The 21,201-nt window shown below is 39.3% G+C and overlaps 2 protein-coding genes and 2 non-coding genes across 4 annotated transcripts; all 4 read right to left on the bottom strand.

Moving 5' to 3' along the window:
• Window positions 1–1,359: 1,359 nt before the first annotated feature.
• Window positions 1,360–8,653, bottom strand: pabir2 (PABIR family member 2). Its single transcript, XM_059345983.1, has 10 exons — window positions 7,613–8,653; window positions 7,384–7,462; window positions 7,234–7,287; window positions 6,821–6,864; window positions 5,889–5,943; window positions 5,441–5,542; window positions 4,437–4,522; window positions 3,988–4,052; window positions 3,732–3,828; window positions 1,360–2,400 (listed from the first exon to the last, which is right to left on the bottom strand). The coding sequence occupies exons 1-10, from the start codon at window positions 7,840–7,842 to the stop codon at window positions 2,262–2,264; spliced, it is 951 nt and encodes a 316-aa protein (XP_059201966.1). The 5' UTR covers window positions 7,843–8,653; the 3' UTR covers window positions 1,360–2,261.
• LOC131982409 (small nucleolar RNA U109) lies at window positions 5,638–5,793 on the bottom strand. The gene has a single exon (XR_009395394.1). It is a non-coding gene; the product is annotated as a small nucleolar RNA U109 (small nucleolar RNA).
• Window positions 7,054–7,193, bottom strand: LOC131982410 (small nucleolar RNA U109). The gene has a single exon (XR_009395396.1). It is a non-coding gene; the product is annotated as a small nucleolar RNA U109 (small nucleolar RNA).
• Window positions 8,654–9,989: 1,336 nt separating the features above from the next.
• On the bottom strand, window positions 9,990–20,960 carry hprt1 (hypoxanthine phosphoribosyltransferase 1). Its single transcript, XM_059346621.1, has 9 exons — window positions 20,767–20,960; window positions 17,870–17,976; window positions 16,768–16,951; window positions 14,434–14,499; window positions 12,513–12,530; window positions 12,341–12,423; window positions 12,142–12,188; window positions 11,338–11,414; window positions 9,990–11,199 (listed from the first exon to the last, which is right to left on the bottom strand). The coding sequence occupies exons 1-9, from the start codon at window positions 20,791–20,793 to the stop codon at window positions 11,152–11,154; spliced, it is 657 nt and encodes a 218-aa protein (XP_059202604.1). The 5' UTR covers window positions 20,794–20,960; the 3' UTR covers window positions 9,990–11,151.
• Between the last annotated feature and the right edge of the window lie 241 nt (window positions 20,961–21,201).

Below are 21,201 nucleotides of genomic sequence, written 5' to 3'. Positions count from 1 at the left end.
TACCAAAGGAAAGGACTTCTTTTGAAGACAGTGGTTTGTTCTCAGTAATATATCAATGCTCTATTAAATAAAGTCTCACTGCAGATGTCTGGTATAAAATTCATAGATTAGGTTATTGTTGATGCTTTACAACAGAAGCTAGGCTCATTTGCAATTAGAGCAGATTACTAAAGTGTTGATTTAAAGGCAGATTTGTCAGCTAAGCGGTTATTCTGTAAACTCTACTCCAGCATAATAGGTTTCAAGATTAGTAATGCTCTTTATGCCAAATTCCTGCCCTACCTACGTTATCCCTCCACACAGCAACTTTTATGTTGCCAGCAGACGTAATTAATAAGGAGGCACTTTTATGCAACAAAGTCAACTGTGTCTGTTTAGGACCAAATACCTTGACAATAAGGTAAGGGAGCGACACCTTCCCACTAAAGCCCTGGGTGCAGTGTTAACATTTCTAATTAGGATGTGTTTTTGTGCTCTGAAGAAAAAAAAATCCTCTTGGAATGTTCAAAACAGCCACACACACTTAATAAAGAAATAATTTATTTAATCCTGATGTCGGCTACGATTGCAATCACAAGACACAAGCATAGGCAAATTGTGAGCCAGCTTGGCAGATTACAGCCTTTCCATTGCAGTCATACAGTATAGTATCATTTGCTAAATTCATGCCCTGAACACTTCATACGATGACCGAGGAAAAAAGTCATATTGATAAAAATATCTGGACAGCAGGGAAAGCGGACTGCTTTTCCCATTTTCTTAAAGGGAAAAAGACATTCAGTAAAAAACTGCAACCACACTTTTCTTTAAATTAAAGGGCACACTTCCATAAAAATGATTTACAATCACTTCCTTTTGTATATACACATTAAAGGCTACGGAGCCATGAAGGGGTGCAGATGTACAGGTTACACAGGGGGTTGTGGACACGGGGGTCAGTCATGACAGTTAAAAGCAAATTTGGGTGCAAAAACCACAGTACAGGCTTTAACCTCTACACACTGCATTCTTATATCTTGTTACACGAGAAAGTCAAGTTTCACTTCTGCCCTGCTTATGCACGGACTGAAACATGACGGGAATGACCATCCTGTGCAAAAAGCCATTTTCATAAACCTTAACCACAGCAGAAACAGCAGTTTGTTTACTCAATGTAATGGTGCCATTTTGTTGGTGCTGCATTTTGCAGCAGTCAGTTTATTTGATGTAAATGACACAGGTTGTTCCTTTTTACTGGTGATAGAAACAGATCCCATCTAGGTGTTATAATAAAGTTCTTCATAAATAAGATCATTTCCCCAGTTGAATGAAAACTGTTTCTATACTCTGCTCATCTACAAAAACATCCTGACAAAAACACAGGATACAGAGGATCGTTTAGTGTTGAGAGCACAACAGTGATGACCATCTTACTGCAGGTACATTAATTGCTCAAACAAGGCAATTAAAGTTGCAGCAAGTCACTGGGTAGTGGGTATAAAAGCAAAGCTGAAAAAAAAAGAAAAGAAATAAAAAACAAAACACCACAGTTCAGAGCTCATATCATAAAAATATGAAGAAAATCTGCTGAAAACATAACTTCTCTTACAGTATAACAGTAAGGAAATCTCCATAGGTCTACCCCAGAAGTAGTTCATGTTCCATTACTCTCGCTGTTGAAGACCTGTGCCCACAGTCGTCTCACAGCCAACCACAAACTTAAAACTATGTATGACATCTGACAAGGTTAATATGTACATAATTACAAACAAAGCAGGAAAACAAATAAGTTAAATATTTTCTTACAAAATCATCTGCAGACTGTGTACATACAAAAAGGCCTGTGGACAGAAGTTTTCCAGCACAAAAACAGGGAAAATATACACACATCCAAATAGTCATTTCTTTATGTCCAGTGCTCAATGTCTCTCTCCAGCGAGGGGAACTGGTGGGACAGAAGCAAAGCCTCTGATGAACACGACGTCACTATGAAGCCAAGCACCATCCAAGATCCTCTACTAGCAGCTGGTGCTCACAGTGTCTTCAGTCATTCCCAGTTTCACTAGGCTTACCTCTTCTTCTGCACTTGAACTCATTCATGGCTTTCGTTTCCTTCATTCAAACATATCTAGACCCTCCGAATTGGAGCCATGAAAACAGCCGCTCGGAAAATTCCACTAAATCTAGCCAATGGTGAGATGGAGGGTCTGAGAAGGAAACTTGTTCCCTGGAGAGAGGCTTTCTGGCGCCAGTCCTTTATAGTGTCTCTTGCTATCCCACGCTCACTTTGGGGACAAATCCTGGAGGGAAGCGAAGGGCGAGTTGCTGGACGAGGAGGGCGACACTCCCTCCATTTTGCCTGGTGAGTCTGTGGAGGAGCCGACGCTGCTGAGGCTGCCATCCAGCAAATCTGGAGAGTGACTGGAAGAAAAAAGGACTAGTTCAGGAAGGCTGCAGGCTGTTGTGAATGTGACTGCGGCAAACATCTGCTGTCTGACGGTCAATACTTTGACTTTGGGGGAGAAAATTCAATAGAATCTAACATTTGATAAGGCCATTACTGTGGAATTTTCTCGCTTTTTTTCAAATTACTTTAAAGCAATAAATATAAACAAAACAGTATACTGCAACAGTCAGAGTCCTGACATCGAAAGTCATTTAAACAAAACTAGCAGAGCTGCAACCATTTGTATTCAGACCATGATACAGTATAGTATTTTGATATTTTGTGTGGCAATATATTGATTCATCGCTGCCAAGTATCGATATTTAGCGTTTGGTAGTGGGCAGATTTTTTTAGGAATATACTGGATATACTGGTATCATATGAAACTAAAGAATCTATAGGAATGCCGGTCAGGATATCGTGTTGGAAAGTTGTCGAAATAATGCTGCAAAGTTAAGCTTTTTTTGGATTTCATTCAAAATAATTGCTTAAAGTTTTTGAAAGTTTGATAAAATGCTGCAGTTTTTGTCATCCATACATGTTTGATATCAGTTGAGTTCAGTTTGACTGAATACTTTGTTGGTCAGTCCGTGGGTTTGACTCTCATTGTGGAAAAATAAAAAGACTGAAGTGAGATGAACAGACGGAGAATTTTCTCTTATTTGACAAAACAATTCTTGATTGAAATAAATGTTGTGGACACAAAATCGCAAAATATTGTATCGCAATACCTACCATAACGCAAAATGCTTAAAATCACAATAAAATTGTATCGTGACTCAAGTATCGGGATAAAATCGTATCGAGGGGCCTCTAGGGATTCACACCTCTACTGTATAGGAATATATGATATGTACGTTTGCACATAATGGGAACTTTGGTTTCACAAGCATAAGTTCTGCCTGGCTTCTTTTAGCTGTATGCTGTCAGCAATGTTTGATACGGTTAGCAAAACAAATGGATTGGCATGCAAGTCAGTTTGACTATGGCAAGTGTAAACTTAATGCAGGAGCAGAACATAATGCATGGTAAAAAAATGCATATATTTTAGTGGAGTTGCTCATCAGAAGGTGGAGCATCTGTTTGTAGCTACAGTTCATCTTTGGTATGGTGAAGAGCAAGCTCCATGTTGAGTCAATGGACCGAAGTCTGTACATGTTTTTTTAACAGATTATCATAAACCAGCCACTGCCCTAAAGTTCTTTGGTTTGCTTCAGTCACCTTGGTAAAATAAGACATTGGATCATTATGTAAACAGTGTGCTTTTGAAGAGCTGTTATGTCACTTCTTGATGGACAAGTCTTACCAGGAGCTGAGCTCTGACAGGTTGGAGACATCAGAGGACAGCATGGTGGTGGTTCCCTGGAAGAGCCTCTTAGGCTGGCTCTCTGTCTCCATCTCACCTGCAGAGGAAAGGTCCCCGACATTTAGAAACCTCAATATGTACTTCATTACAAGTGCAGTCTGTAATAGTTAATTAAGTGGCTCTTTGGGTACGAATCAAAACAATAAAAAGATATATTCTCAAAGCATGTAGGGTGTTAACTTGGTGGGTGCCTCACCTTTGCGTTTCATTGGCCCAAGTATGCTGGCTCTGATGCAGTTGATCGGGCTTTGACTCCGTCGGCTGAGGAGCAGAAAAAACACTTTGTCAAACCAGTGAAGTGAAAATTAAATTCAGGCATTATCAGCAGGTTCTGATCCACCTGTAACAAAGTCTGTCATTTTAACAGATTACATTATTAGAGGTTATTTAGAAACATCTAAAAAAGTTATGGCAATAATATAGTTAAGTGCATATAAATAGTCTTTTCTTTCTAGGAAGACTGGCAAAAGGAAACTCTTAATGCTACCAGGGAAAAAATTAAAGTCAAACAGGGGGCAGATGGTGCTGCTGCAGTCTCAGAACAACTGAGATGTTTATCAAGTAGAATTCAAAACAGGAGTAAAGTAACACAAGTAGATTATCAGGGTATAAACTACAGTTGCTACTCAAAGACGAGTTGCTCACCTGAAGCGTCGTGTTGGGCTGGGGATTGGGCTGGGTGTGAGGCCATTACTGCTCACCAGGATTTGTAGTGAAGGAGAGAAACACTGCTGCTCACAAGAGAAAAACACAAGACACAGACAAGGTTAAGACAGATTAAGGCATTACTCTGATTATTGCTCCTATTGTGCAAGTATATTTAAACAATTCTTTGTGAAATTATGACTGAAAATCTGATTTTCACATTTCTGAAGGCCCTCAAAGAATCATGTCTGTCAAAGGATCATGTCAGGAAATGTGCAACATTTTAATCTGTTCAATTAATTCCAAGTCTCATTTGTATTGTTGGCAAAAAAAAAGGAACGAAAAAAATTATTTTGCTCTAACCAGGGCCTATAAAAAAAAACATTTAATTCTGCACTCCTCAGCACAAATGTGAAGCCCTGAGTGACTTGGCTGAGACCAACAGTCACATGACAAATTCATGGAAACTTCGGCTGAAATACAGGCAGTTTACTTCCAACCTCTCTTCTACTCAACTCTCTGCCCTGCGGGGAGGTTGTAAAGATTTAAATAGTTGAAAATGTAGCATGTGGCTCTCCCACTCCCCCTCCCAATATTGGCAACACGTATGGGCACTTGGGAAAATGTTGTATATATAGATTCCTTTTTCCTGTTGACTTGAGTGTTTTTAATGATTTATGGCATTATAACTGTTGTGCTGTTTTCATGGAGGTGCAGTACTTTTCTATTGCAGTAAAAAAACAAGGTAATGGTGAGTAAAATGTGACTAGTATGTAGAAAAGTATGGCCTGAATTGGTTTGGGTTTTAGAGGGTCAAACAGGATAAACTGTGTTTTCAGTCATCTTGTTACTAATACGTTATTTCCCGCAGACTGCCACACAGACTTCCATATAATCTGATTGGAAGTTGTTAGTAAAATCAGGTTAGTGCAAACCGTGAAAAGCTCCAACTACGACCTATAATCAGGTTATGTGCATGTAAACAGATTGGACGTCAGATGTACCTTTTTCCCTATCCCTCTGGTTGGAGATGGTGCAGGCGACACAGGCACAAAGTCGATGCGCTTTGGAGACGAAGAAGCTGACTTCTCTAAATCATTGTCGCTCTAAGAACACACGATTACCAAACACATTAGCAGACATATCATCTCACATCACATCGACAGTACTATATAGTGAGGTCTTAAAATCATTCATACAAGAGTGTCGGAGTATTATACTACCAACTCAGTCTGACCTTGAAAGACTGGTGGCCCTGATAACTCCAAAATGTTTTCAGTGTTAATCTAGCATGTTTGTACTTGTCCACTCTACAGAGAACGAGAGGCCAACAGTGGCTCGGGGCCAAAACATGCAGTGGGAAAGCAAAACAGAGCTGACTTTCAAGGATTCAGCCAGCAGAACATATCAACAAGGGGGCTGGAGGAGCTGTAACGAAGAGTCATTCTTTACCAGACTGAGGCTTTCTTCCCAGGACTGGCTCATTTGCATGGCGGCTTGAACCTCCCTGTGTGAATAAGAAAAGAAAACAAAGGGAATAAGTTGATCCATATCAGCATTTTACCTACAACAAAGCAATAATTTAAACAAACCTCTTATCCCACAACGACATCATAAATAAAAACAGGGTTTGTCCAGCTTTAAAAGTAAAAGCACTTCAAGTATTCCCAATGTACCGAAACCAAAACATCAGACTCTCAAAGTCTTAATCATCACATCTAGATTGCTGCTATAAATGCCTGATGAAAAGTTCAGAATTCCTTTATACCCACAGCAATAAATGGATATTGCCCCTTTATTTTACCAGCAATTCATATTAACGTTTGTGTGTTTTGTTCATGATTCTTTGCTCACTTTCAGAGGACTTATCTGGCTCTAAATGGAAAGTGAACATACCGCTAATAACTTTCCAATTGGTTCAAACAAGGATCAAATGAAAAAAAATGATCAGATTATCCCAAATAAATATTTACATTAGTACCGTATAGGGGTCAACTCATTGTTTCATTTCAAATATTGAGAGATTTACATGAGTGATTGTGGAGATGAAACACTGGGTAAAGTTGAAAATTAGTGGCTGCATAAAAATTACTTATTTCCAAGAAAATCATGAACCCGTCATTGGTAAACAGAAAATAAAAAGTGGAGCTTTTGCATGACTCTTGGTGGAGAAAATATGTTTTACAAATCTGTCTATTAAAGCAACCAATTGATTTGTTGGCAAAACATGTTTAAAAAGTGTATTTAGTTGAAGACAGCCCTATTGAAAATCAAGCACTCATTAATTGGTATACTCAAATTCAAGCAGTCTTAAAACACAATAGTTAAAATTAAGCATTTTTCCAAACTTCCAAGACTAAGTATGAATCCTGTGCATGACTTACCGCTCGTGAGCAGTTTCTCTGTTCATCACATCGACACCCTCCTCCTGCAAGAGCACACGATAGTTAATAGTTATCAAGTCTGAGTTTGTTTCTGGATTAAATATAATAAGACTTGCACATTATTCAAACTCATGCATTACAATAAATTATTCTGACTCAGGTAAAACCTTAAAAAAATCTAGAACTGAACCATTTAATTTATGGACTACATCAGAAATAGAGTAACTATTTCCCTTTGTGGGAGTCCGATACTACCTATTGATCAACTCTGTAAGATCGATGGCCCTGTGGACTCCTGTGTGTCACTCTAGCATGTTTTTAGGACACCGTCACTCCCTATGGCTTGAGAGGGAGACAGCGGTCTGACATGCCCCTTATAACATTTCCATGTCTGAAACAACACTTTTTCTTACTTGTTTTATCTGATGAAGTCTGGTGCTGGGGACGCGAATAGGTGATGAGGGCACCTGTAAAGAAGGATGTGTGTGGAGAAGAGAACATTCAATGCAGAATCATTCAGACACATTACAACTCGAGGACACATGTTTAATAAAGCATCGTACCATATTGGGCCTGTTGACAACTGTAGTGCTATTTCTCCGGCTGCGCAGGACCTCTCTCTGGAACACTTGGGAGTTATCACTGGAATGACAAATTAACAGACCCACCATGTGTCATGTGTCTTCTACCCATGAGGTCACTATAATGTAGTTACTTCAATGGTTATGGGAAAAGAAAAACACATTCATTGAAACATTATACATTAAATTAGTGTAACTATGTGGTAGAAACCTTAAGCCATTAATCATGGGTGCACTGTTGGATCGTCTCAAGTGTCCATCGCTCTGAACTAAGGAAGATGGGATTTCCAGATCCAGTTCCATCTTTTCTTGTGGCAACACTCCTGGATTGTTCATCTTACTAGCTAACGCTGCCCGCCACCAATTCATCAACTTAAAATGGCTAACCAGCTCAGTGGTGTTACATTGTTGCACTACAAACTTTGATAACTTTACATACATACAAGGATCATAATCAATCAGGCAATTAATCTGACAAACTAAATGTAGTTGACCCAGTGCAATCTGCAAGGCCTTTCTGTGTCTGTGACTCCGGTTTGAAGCAACTTAATGTTGGCTATACATCATAACAACGCTATCTCTATAATCATTCATATCACGGCTGTGTGGTCAGTCAGATCTGGTCTGCACTAACGTTGGCTGTAACGTTATAACCAGTCCCCAGGTTCCTGATGGATGGTTAGCATGCCGTGGCTACATACCGCACAATGCCCGGTACCTGCTGCCTGCCGACCCGCTAGTCTGCTGCTGCAGAGCCGCAGCGGCTGACCACTGAAGCGCTACTTTGCTAAACTAGCGCTGCATGTTAGCGCCTTAAATTAGCTCTAGTTAGCCACACTGGCTAGCTGCCTCCTCTTGACTGCACAACAAATGTTCGCCTCGAGTTTATCGTTAGCGACGTTAATAACGACGCTGCAGTTTGGTGATTCTCATAAGTCTACTTTGTAGCCAGTGTAAGCCAATGAGACGTTAAGCTAATAGCCCAGCTATCTAGCCTGCTAGGCTAACTAGCTACGTTAGCATTATAACCGATAGCCACAATGCCATATCCACAGAGAGGCCGGGTCAATGTTTCTCCAACTAAATGTTCCTGTCCGTCAGTCTGGTAGCTTCCACGGCTCACAAAGGATAACTGAACCCCGCCTGTGGCAGATATTCCTCACTCTACACTTTCGTTTTCCCCTTTCTGCAGGACGCCGCCAAGAATGAACCAGATCCAAGATGATGAGCACACAGACACAAGCTAGTTAGCTGCTAGCCGCCAACTTCACGCCCCTTTTAACGCTAGCGACTCGGCCAATGAGACGGCTCCGTTTGCCGGCATGCTCAGGCGGACAGTGGTGACCTGCATCCTCTGGTTCATGGATGAACTGTTACATTCACTTCACCTACATTAAGTCTGGCCAAATTGGCTCACCTTATCTAAGTAGCTTGAACATAGACTGACAGATTAAGCTGCATCTACAATGACAGTTTTACTTGTATCTTTGCTCACATGAGGCCCATGCAGATAACTCCGTGAGGATGCGGGTAATAATGTTGTGGCAGATTTTGTGTTCCTGAGTTATTTGCAGCAGCCAACTATGAGGGGCCGTATGGGCCATAATTTATTCACATACACAATTTAACCTCTCAAATTCACAATTTTACCTCTCACATACAGTATTTTACCTCACATTCACAATTGTACCTCTCACATACACGATTTTAATTCACCTACACAATTTTATCCCTCACATATATAAAATTTTACCTCTTACATTCACAATTTTACTTCTCATATTCATAATTTTACTTCTCACGTACACAATTTTACCTCTCACATTCATCATTTTTACCTTTCACGTTTATAATTTTGCCTCACATACACAAAAAATACCTCTCAAATACACAATTTTGCCATACACAGAAAATACCTTTCACATTCAGTTTTACCGCTCACGTACACAATTTTATCGCACACATATATATAATTTTACCTCTCAAATACACAATTTTACCTCTCACATTCACAAAAAATGTGTGTATGTGAGAGGTATTCCATGTGCATGTGAGAGGGAAGAATGAATTATGGCCCTTACAGCCCCTCAAAGCCAACCACTCTCCGGTTCATATCATACTTGTGGCAAATGTACATGTTCAGTAGTATGCCAAGCTTTGGCCAGCAAATGTTTATTTCATTAACTATATAAAATTAAAATTGAAAGTTCCATTAATTACGTTTCTTGATTTGCAAAACACCCAGACTCTATCAGCATAAAGTAATCATGTCATATGGGGAAGAATTTAAAATAATGTCACATAATTGGATGCATGAAGAGCCCAATGTGAGGAAAAATATGCTCTGCAATTACCATTTACTGAAAAAGAAAAATGGCTTTCTGCAGGCATTTAACTCAGTCAATTGTAACGTTTTTTCTCCCCAGGAAGCTGTTATTGTTGACACACATTTATATTACCTGCATCACCACTACATTGACCATTATTTTTGCCTTTGATTGCCCAATCTTTTTTTTTTTTTAACTGTTCAAGGTATTTGGTATTATATAATACGGAAAACTTTGAAAGTGAAATCCACCAGTCACAGGAGGGGTGTGAACATTTAATGGCTGGTATTGCAAAATTCAGTTGATCCTGGTTTACAGTGATGGCACGATTGAATAAGAGCATTTTACATAGTAGGAATGCAAATAAAATAAAAAAGGTTGCTAAATTATGTCTGATTCAGTGACATACAGATTACCGGTACATGCTAAAAAACAGAATACCTTTTATCTTCAGGTAAAGTATCAAGTGATCATTTACACATCTATACATTTTCCAGCAAGAAAGCTCCCAGTCTGAACAAAGCATATATGCATCAAATTTCTGTGTAACGTAAAAGACAATGATTTCATCAACAATCATAAAAACGAGGTTTCTATGTGTTCAATTAGGGTCAGCAGCCAATATTTGTGTTACATTTCTACACAATCTGAGGAAAATCTTATTCACACCACAGTAACACACGTGTTTTGTCCCAAAATATACATTTTACAAGAAGTTGTAAAATCCTCTTTAAGGGTGCCCATAAAACAGCTATTAATAGCTCAATGCAAAATAATTACAATAAAAAGAAATATTAAAAATCAATGTCAAAATCTGCTGTGGCACAACCGTTTTGATATTGTACTTAAAGCTAGCAGCAGTGCTCTGAATAAATTACTCCATTGCTTAAAAAAATAAGTAATCAGTATGGGGCAGATAATAATTATAGACTACTAAGTTCAGGGGAAGGCGGGCTCCATGCTGTTTTACCCAGATATGGTTCTATCTAAAAGTGGGGACACACTACACAACATCACAGTCTTTTGAAATGCTTTGGAGAACACACTACATGATGGTTTCAACAGACATTTTGTAGTTTTAGCAGATTTTTGTTCCAACGAGCCATGCCAACTGTCCCAAACTAGTGCAGACTGGTGCAGACTTTGCCCAACTAGGAATCATGGGTAAAATCTGGCAAAAAATCTTGTAGTGTGTCCTCAGCTTTAGGCAATCAATCTTCTGTAAAAGCTCAGTCGTGTGTGTGTGTTTGTGTGTGGTGGCTAGAAACAGGCAATGGAACTGTCAGGATTATCACTCCAGCAGTGTGTCTTCAGGGACCCTGAGCAGGCTGAGTATTATCATCACACAAATATGAAGAAGTAAAATATATAAAAATGGACAGCAAAGTGAAAAGTTAAACCATACAGTAAAAATCGATACTCTTCATGCCTTGTACTTCTCCTTCCCGGTTTCACTAATGACGCAGATATGCTGAAACAGAAAAGGATCAATGAGCGTTGCAGCACATTAATGATTCACATGTTTGTTGTCCTACAAAGTACAAACTGTAAAGTACAAACTGTTACTTTAATCACTCACTGGTTTTCTTTATTCATCTGAAATACTTACATTTAGATCTCTAAAGTACTCGTTGTAGTCTAGTGCGTATCCCACCACAAATTTGTCAGGCACCTCGAATCCTACGACTGAAAGAAACAGATGCATAAATAAGTTACATGTGTGTGTGCTAGGCTAAAACACTAACAACACTGAAACAAAGACATGCAAATGTTAAGTAAATGCACACTTTTCCACCAAATTAGCTCTCATTCTTGAACAGTTTCTATTAAGGTTTCTTGAAACCGTGGTGTCATCTAGTGAACCAGCCCACATTCTCTCAACAGAAGGCGTTGCATAATGCAAACTGGAAGTAAACAGTTGTAGCAATATGGCAGATTACATTGATTACTTGAGGTGGGGGAAAAATTGATACAGATAGTATCTTGATATTTTGCGTGGCAATATTATATTGATTTATGGCCAGCACTGGAAGATCTAAGGAATCTATAGGCACCATGTGAGGATATCGTGTCGGGAAGTTGTCGACTTTTTTCATTCAAAAAAATTGAGAGCAGTGAAGTTTAAAGTTTTTGAAAGTTTGACAAAATGCTGCAGTTGTAGACTTCATCCTCTCCAATATGACGCAGCCACTGATGTCGTCACATTTCAAACTTATGGTTGAGGATTTTTTTTGTTTCCAGCTAGGAAACTTTTTCCTTTTCTTTTCTTACAATTAAAAAGTTGGCGTGCAAACCGAACTTGAACCTGTTCCATGCTTGTGAAAAGGGGGTATTTGTAGCAACTATGTATAACATACAGCACATTATGCTGACCGTAAATGTCAGAAGTATTCTAAAACTGTCTTCAACTTACAGTCTGGTCGATAGCCAACACTTCTTGGTGTTCTCTTCACCAACAAACTGAGGACAAAAAAAGAAAATTGATCATCAATCATAACACTTCACAGCTGCACGTAAGACTGATAAGAAACACTTGAGACGTGTCACCACTATCTGTTGTTGTGAAGTAGAAAAGATAGACATGATCACATGACTCAAAGGGGTCATATTACCTTGCTACTTTAACCATTTTGGGATTGTACTGCTTGAGGAGTTGCAATAATGTCTTCATTGTCTTCCCTGTGTCGATAATGTCCTTGAAATACAGCAAGAGAGAAGCTTGTGTTAGCGACCTTGGAATAGAAAGCGGCTTACTTTATTCTTGAAGAAAACATCGGTACGTACCTCCACGATCAAGACGTTCTGCGTAAAAAGAAAAGAACAATCATATTAGAGAAAAATAAGTTTGATTCTAGCATTCAAGTGAACTCAAAAGGAATGAAAATCTAAATTGTTACATGAGCATTGGGTTTGGTCAACTGTAGCACAATCATAATTATTAATCGCATCATACATTTAAGTTATTCTAATTAAAAAAAATTCCAAAATCATTCATCTAGAGGTGAGGCACCAGAGGCCCCAAGATACGATTTTTTTTCTTTTAAGCATTTTGCAATATGGTGAATATTGCGATACAATATATTGAGATTTAACTGTTTAACTACATTTTGTGTCCACAAAATTAAAATCAATCAAAAATTGTTTGGTCATGTAAGAGAAAATTCTCAGTTCTAAATTGGGAGGCAGCCATGTATGTTAGGAGGAGACTATTGGGAACCCAGAGAACATACTTTCACTCATACGTTTACATGCACAATTTAATCAAGCTATTCATAAAAATCGATATTGGCATCTAATAGGATTTCTGTCCTTGTCCCAGTTTACATGCAACTGAGAAAATCTAATAACTGAAGGGAACGTGTCCTCCTCCTCAACATTGGGTGGTGACATGCGTCATTTCAGCGGGTTAAAACGGCGCCTTTTCTGGTTGACCACAGTTTGACACTTTGTGCCGTCGCTACTGACCGTCGACCGGCTAATGTGACCGGCTAATGTACGAGGAGCTAATGTGACCGGCTAATGTACGAGGAGCTAATGTGACCGGCTAATGTACGAGGAGCTAATGTGACCGGCTAATGTACGAGGAGCTAATGTGACCGGCTTTCTCGGATGTTTTTGTTCCAGGGTCATACTCCAGCGTGGGGGTGGAGCATGCGAAGCATGTGCACATGCGTTGTCTTGTCATACATCACAGCGAAAATCCTATTCCAATCACATTATCTGTGTGTCCTAATCGGAATTGGAGAACTCCAACATCAGTCGGACTGACACATTTACATGCACTTCAGTTATAGTCAGATTAAGGCAATAATTAATTTTCTTCAAGTGTCATGTAAACGTACTAAGTGAGACAGCATGAAATCTCACCGCATCACTACTGGCCAATGGTGTCGCTTCATCACCTGCTGCTGTGCCCCTCCCAGAACTCCTGCTCCTCTCTGTCTCTCTCTCCCCCCTCAACCTCCATCTCCTCTATTCTACTCTGTTGATCTGTCCTGTATAACGACATCCATTGACACCTGTCAGTCCTGGGAGATGGATCCCTCCTCTGTCTCTCCCTGAGGTTTCTTCTTCTTTTTCCCTTTTTAAAAGGGTTTTCCCTGGCTGATGTGAGGTCTAAGGACAGAGGATGTTGTAACATGTAAAGTCTGTAAAGCCCTTTGAGGCAAATCTGTGATTTTGGGCTATATAAATAAAATTGGGCTATTGGGCTATATAAATAAAATTGAATTGACTTGAAACGTGAAAAGATCACGTGACTGCCTTGAAATTCACCATGATCCATCAAAAAAATATCCTAAATTTGCGTTTTTTCAACAACTTCCCAACATGATATCCTGACACACATGGTGCCAATAGATTCCTTACATCATGATACCAGTATCTCCAGTATATTCATAAAATTGAGCTCACTACGGCCTCCGAAACGGCGAAAACAGCTGGCTGTCGGAACGATAAATATCATTATTTGGGGGCCATGAATTGATATGTTGCCGCACAAAATACTATGCTGTATCGATTATTTCCTCCACCTCTACATTCATCAGTTTGTACTCATCAGTTCACTTAAAGTGGCTGTTAGCGTTGAAAACAGTAGCAACGTACAATAAGGTACAATATGAAATGATATGATAGTAAGGGCAGTAAAAATTTCTCATTTCCTAGTTGTTTAAGTCATCATCCCTCTGCCTCCCATACTTCTCACCTTGCCGGTCAGTGTAGACAGATCATCTCCACCGATTACTTTGATTTCACCCGTCGACTGGTCATTCTGTGAAGAGAGGAATCAACTTCAGATTAGATGCTGTTCAGGTTCCCCCAAAAATAAAACTTATGCAACATGAGGGTTGATTAAAAATATCTTAATGTTATGTTTACATTCAGTGTTTTTTCACATTTTTTATGTCACTATGTGGGTTTTAATGCTCAATTTTGAATGTGTTTGAAAAAAACCTGGGTAGAAACAAGAAATTAAAAAATATCTTAGGCTTTGCAGAGGTGGAAGAGTTAGTGTGTCACTGAACATAAAATGCGACAACAGACATCGTGTGTGACTCATCGGTCCCTCACGCACTGAAGACACAAAAATTAGACAAACAAAACATCAGATCTGTTCTCAAAGAGGAGATCGTTCTTCAAATTCTTTTTACAAAATTTGAGATTCTAACTGGCTCTTAATAACGTCAACTGTTTGCACTGTCTCCCTCTGAAATGTTTTAATAACCGACTGTCTGGAAATTCGGTTCAAACATGCGTTACATTTGGAAGGAAACCTGGTTAATTAAACCTAGGACTTGCTAAAATGCATTTCCTTCCTGATAAAACATTTACAAAAAAGTGTATATATTTACAAAAACAGATGTTTCCCAGTTAGAGCTTTAGAGATCTTGTGTTTGTGCTGTATTTACTTGAACGTAGGTTGCAATGGATTGGCTAATTATTGCATTCACTTATTACATTTTTCAAAACTTATTCGTAATCATGGTTGCATAACTGTTCTCATGCATTGCTGCTTCCTGTTATGCCTAACTTTTTATGCATAGTTATGCATAACTATTTTTGTTGCTGTCTTCATTTGGCCTATGAATCTCTGGGCACCTCATGATTCAATTACAATTCAGTGGGCTATGAGGCGATTATAAAACAAATATTAATCCATCTTGTGCATCAAATTTTCAGATTTCAATACATGAGCGAGCTTTGAAAGAGAGGCCACAACAGATTTAGTTAGAATGGTCAGAGGGGCGTCCAGGCTTTATATTACAGGGGCACTGGTATGGAAGAATCATCCTAGCTTTATTCAAGAGCGTAGATTTTCAGTTTGAGAGCATGATTGTATTCCTTTTCAGTAACAGTGCGGCAGCCGGGAATGCGAAGCAGCGTCCAATGGTTTAAAATGCAATAGATATCACTGTACTTAACCATTCAACTATCGTAACATTGCTATGCCACTAAGAGTATTTATAGTATATAAAATATATCCCACCAATACAAAAATTGGAAAAATCTAAACTATGATTACTCTTTTTAGGATTCCTTAAGATTAATTATACATAAATCTGCTGGTGTCTTAAATAGGTGACGACTCAAATAGCTGCTAATATGGGAAATTGGTGTATTTAAAGACAGAATCAGTTTTACAAACAGACCATATACTACCCGCCCCTACGGAGCGCTCAAAAAGGGCAAAGGAATGTACCCAATACACGGCATCCATTATTTGAGTGGTCCACACTCCAGCTGTCCCCCTATTGGCTGGTGAAACACATTATTTTAGGCGCAGGGAGGGACATCTTCAGTCTGAGGAGTTACCTCTACTTGAGAGGACGTACTTGTTCTGAGTGCGTGCACATACGTTTTTGAGAGCAGACTTTAGATCTGAGCGCGCACAGGACATATTTGAATGCGAGCGAGATGTTTGTGTCCAAGAAGAAGAAATGTGAGCACACACGTGATTTTTGAGTTCAAGCAAACATTTTGAAAGAAAGCAGCAGAAATGTGAGCATGAGGAGAATAAATCTGAGCACGAGAGGGAGCTGTGTCACTGAAAAGGAATAAAATCATGCTCTCAAACTGAAAATCTACACTCTTGAATTAAGATAGGATAATTCTTCCATACACTGACCCCCAGCCCCTTAGAACAGCCACTGTTAGGACACGGTGTAAAATACACACTTCATGTTTCACCGTAGTGGAGCTTAGGCATTTTGAACATCTGCTTTTTTGGGGGGCATTTTTCAGCTTTATTACACAGTGGTAAGACTATTCCACTCTTACTTATTACACTAAGTAAAAGTGGAAGGGGGACAGAGGTGAAAACCTGCCGCAAAGGGACCTGGAGCCAGATTTAAACATGGGTCAGCTGCTGTCAGGACTCTGTCAGGAGCCTTTTTGGTATGCGCTCTACCAGCGGGCCACTGGGACGCCCGACTATCTGCTTTAATTCAGAATTCTCTTCGACGTGCAGTATAAGTGAGTGTAGTCGCATGTACGAAGTGATAAACACTCCAAAGCATGGAGAGAAAACTGGATAGATTACACAGTAGCTCTTGAGGCGAATGAAGTCCACTGTCATTGGGATGGAGCGGTCACTGTTCCTGTTCAGGGCCTTGATGTAGTCCAGCAGGTCTGCAAAGAACTTGTAACCCCCTTTGAGCACACAGAGGGCCACGATGTGGTGGCCCCCCATTTCCTTCATGATCTCTCTAGCCAGCCTCTCTGTCCTGGGGTCATGTGGGAGAGACAGAGAGAGAGACAGAGAGAGAGACAGAGAGAGACAGAGAGACAGAGAGAGAGAGAGAGGATAGTCAGCTCAGTTTTCTGCTACAGTCAGCAGTAGTTCACATTTCCTTTCTGTTTGTGTCAGCAGGCATAGCTGTCATTTTTAAAGCACTCCCAAGTATACAGTCATGGAAAAAATTATTAGACCATTCTTGTTTTTAATTTCTTGTTCATTTTAATGCCTGGTACAACTAAAGGTACATTTGTTTGGACAAATATAATGATAACAACATAAATAGCTCATAACAGTTTAATCTAATTTAAAAGCTAATATCTTTCCATGGTTTTCTTCATAATAACCAAAATCATTATCAAGAAAACCATGGAAAATATCTAGATATCAGCTCTTAAATTAATTTTATTTGTCCAAACAAATGTACCTTTAGTTGTCATCAAAATGAACAAGAAATTCAAAAAAACAAGGGTGGTCTAATCATTTTTTCCTTGACTGTAATAACCCATGCAGTTAACAGAAATTTGCCAAAAAGCTGCATTAATTATCAAATGATAACAGAAAAGCAGGAATTAAATACTCCAACTGAAGTTGGGAACATGCACTGGAACAGGTATCCAGTGCATGTTGTTTTGAAAATAAACAGGCCTATTTCAAGCCAAAATATGATGACTCAATAAACATGATTTAATATTTTTTTTGGCCCGGGACATCATTTCATAAACTTGTTTGTTGTTAAGATTGGGTACACTAAACCCATCAATGACCCTTTGTCCCACAACTTACTGAACACCTTGGGATCCCACAGGGCATTCAGACAGCTCACCTTTTAGTTGACCCTGACAATTCATCACATTTTCACTGTCCTACTGGAAGGTGCTAAAAAAAAAAAAAACAGCATCCCAACCTGTCCAGGATGAGTCCATGTGGGATGTAGACCCTCTCCAGGTCGGAGGCGTAGTGCTTTGGTATGCAAAAAAGGTCCAGGTCATACCCCTGCTCCTCGTCACTGATCTGGAATGAAACACGGCACAAAGGGGTTAAAAAAATCTCAGGGGTATTACCTAACACGGTACACGGGGCATTCATCTGATACAGGGTAGTACGAGGGGAGGGGTTGAGGTCAAGAGTGGTCTACTTTCCCACTGACTCCCTCCATATGTTTTACTGCCTCTACAGTGTTTCTGCCACAAAACACAAACTGTGAGAACAATGCTTGGTTCTGTAGAGTTTAGCAAGCAACAGACAGTTGTCAGTGGTGCTAAATGCGAACCATGAATCTCAAACCGCATGCCGCATAGACATAACTGGTATCATGTGACAGATTGGAAGCTGGTTCAGTGCTCAAGGTACCGTGGGAATTATCACATTATTTTAACTGTTGGAGGACTGTTGGGATCCTCCAACAATATGTAATTGCTGTCCTGAACACATCATCTGTAGTTGAACTTACTGAAGCACTTCGCCTTATGCCCACTAAAACGGAAAAACAAGCCCATCTGTTTAGGCTACACCCTTTTTATTCAAAATAATAATGAGTGATACTGAGCAGATGTCCTCATGGTGACGTGATCTGAAGGAGGGTTTTCCACCGTTAGACATGGGGTTGTTGTCTGTTATACAAGTTGTAAAAAAAAAACTCTTGAAAAACAAGTCAATGAACTCTTCAGAGGTCAGCATAGCCTTGAAGTTTGCACAAATAATGTCCATGTTTGGCAACCGTGCATCGTCCAGCTGATTTCATTTAAACAGAGACAGGATCTTCCACTGTCTTATCATGCCATTTCAGCAAAAGGCTTCATTATGGTGTCAGTAAGTTGGTCTGTCAGCCAACACTGGCTTCCAAATGCTGGAAGTATCCTGAAAAATAGGGCGCATTGGTTATTTATTGACTACTCTAGTATAGAGGTCAACATGGCTTGTCTTATCACAAAAACCATATATTTTATGTTCAGACTGATTCAGACATTCACAAAACATTCTGTTTTTATGTTTATGAGATTCATTCAGAAATAACTATTACTAGGAGCTGTTACTTTTCAGATATTTATAAACTAATTCATTTCCAGAAACAAAACAATAACCCTACACAATCTAATAGATACTTTCTAAATGATCACTATACATTTATAAAATATTTTTTGCTCATAATGAATTTTTAAAAACTCCACTGTGTTTCGTCTGGCCTGCTAGATTGAATTTTGCCCCATTGTGGCAGAAATCTTTAAAGCAAAATTGTGTTTTCTGTCCCAACAAATAAATAGTTGCCACATCTATTTTAGGTTTTGGTTTACTGGCCTGCTATGATAAGATATGATGAGATGAGATATGACTGTTTTTATCCCGCAGTGGGGAAATTTAGTTGTCACAGCAGCTCAAGATACAGACACATAGATATAGCAGACAGAATAAAGAATATAGAAAATAAGACATATACATTATGTACAGGTGCATCTCAATAAGTATAAGTATTGAGTCATATAGATGGACATACTTTTCAGAGGTCAACATTTCCATATTAAACATACTTTTTACAATTGGTCTTTTGTAATATTAACATTTTTTGAGACACTGAATTTTAGGTCTTCATTAAATGTAAGCCATAATCATTATACATTAGAAGACATGAAATGTTTAATTCTGTGTGTAATGGATCTATATAATGTGTTATTTCACCTTTTTGAATTGAATTACTGACATAAATAAACTTTTTTATGATATTCTAATTTACTGAGATGCACCTGCACATCGTATACATGCATTTCTGCTATTTGACATTTATTAATAGCCTATCATTTATTTTCAAACCAGTCTCAACCTCCACATGTTCAGGCCCCAAACTGTGCATGTTATGACTCATTCCACACCCTTGCAGTATAGTTAATGCCAGTTGCACAAGACATATACATACATTCTATACATCATATACATACCTTTCTGCTATTTGACATTTATTAATAGCCTATCATTTTGTCCAAATCAATCTCAACCTCCACCCTTTCAGGACCAAAAAAAATATTCATGTTATGAATCATTCCACACCTTTGCCTTTATAAGGCAGATTAGTTAATGTAGTATAGTTTAGGCAGTCTAGTTAAGGTAGTAAAGTTAAGGTAGTATAGTTAGTATAGTTAAGGCAGTATAGCTGATGTAGTATAGTTACGGCAGTATAGTTACGGCAGTATAGTTAAGGCAGTATAGTTAGTATAGGTAAGGCAGTATAGTTAGTATAGATAAGGCAGTATAGTTAGTATAGATAAGGCAGTATAGTTAGGGCAGTATAGGTAAGGCAGTATAGTTAATGCCAGCTGCACAAAAAATAATGCAATGTTTATGACATATAGAAGCGCGCGCTCAAACACGCCCCCGTGCTGGCAGCTTGTGCGTTACTGGTTGTCTGTGCAGTTGTGTATAGTGTAATAATATTAACGAATGAAGCATATTATATTCAGTCAGACACATAAAACCCACCCACTATGTTTCAATATATGAATCACTGTCTGGGACACATTATGCGTCTATCCAAAAGTCGCAACGTCACGGCAAACGTGGAGAGCGCGTGTCCATGACGGTCGGTCTCCATAGCCGCAGGCCACGCGACAGATATAACACACTGCCGTTATGTGGCGGACATCAACATGTCACCAAGGTGAGCATACAGATAGACAGGCAGGTAAGGCTAGTCAACACCTGGCGGCCTGCAGTGTGTGTAACACTAAACGCAGCGTGTTGTTCTGCTCAGTGGGCATGAAGAGGTGAAATACGACCACCTTTTATTTCACCCTGGTTGTTGTGGGAACTTACCACAACACAGGAGCTGGATGTCGCCATGTCCGTGTCGGTCCCCGCCAGTCAGTTATACGCAGTCTACCGTGGTCTTCAGGAGGAGGCAAAATGTGCCAGAGTCTGAGTCTTTTCTGTCCGTGCAATGTTCACCCTTGTGACAGAGCACACATGGAGGTTGCTAGCTGCGCTGCTACAACAGGCTGGGGTCTCTTTCCGGGCTGCGGCTCTGCTGCTCTCTGTTTGATGACGCAAGAGCGGTGGGCACGTCCCTTGTTAGCCCCGCCCCCCAGGAGTTTTTGGGAAAGAAGAAAGCGACCAACTTCATAATAATAATAATAATAATAATAATAATAATACATTTTATTTGTAATGCACTTTCATTCAAGGAAATCTCAAAGTGCTACAGGTTAAAAGCATAACAGTATGATTAAAAAAGGATTTAAAAAAAAGGAT

The sequence above is a fragment of the Centropristis striata genome, chromosome 12 (genome assembly GCF_030273125.1).
Source record: "Centropristis striata isolate RG_2023a ecotype Rhode Island chromosome 12, C.striata_1.0, whole genome shotgun sequence".
NCBI lineage: Eukaryota > Metazoa > Chordata > Actinopteri > Perciformes > Serranidae > Centropristis > Centropristis striata.
Note: the sequence above shows the minus strand (reverse complement) of the source record. Positions and strands in the feature narration are given on the sequence as shown.

What these genes read in the sequence shown, in the direction of transcription:
- hprt1 (XM_059346621.1), bottom strand. Translation starts at nt 20,793, where the DNA reads ATGGCGACATCCAGCTCCTGTGTTGTG. An exon ending in CATGGACTCATCCTGGACAG is followed by an intron (nt 16,952 to 17,869) that starts GTTGGGATGCTG and finishes ACATGACCCCAG; the next exon opens with GACAGAGAGGCTGGCTAGAG. An exon ending in TGTTGGCTATCGACCAGACT is followed by an intron (nt 11,415 to 12,141) that starts GTAAGTTGAAGA and finishes TGTTTCTTTCAG; the next exon opens with TCGTAGGATTCGAGGTGCCT.
- pabir2 (XM_059345983.1), bottom strand. Translation starts at nt 7,842, where the DNA reads ATGTATGTAAAGTTATCAAAGTTTGTAGTGCAACAATGTAACACCACT. An exon ending in TTGTCAACAGGCCCAATATG is followed by an intron (nt 7,288 to 7,383) that starts GTACGATGCTTT and finishes CCTTCTTTACAG; the next exon opens with GTGCCCTCATCACCTATTCG. An exon ending in GACTTCATCAGATAAAACAA is followed by an intron (nt 6,865 to 7,233) that starts GTAAGAAAAAGT and finishes GTGCTCTTGCAG; the next exon opens with GAGGAGGGTGTCGATGTGAT.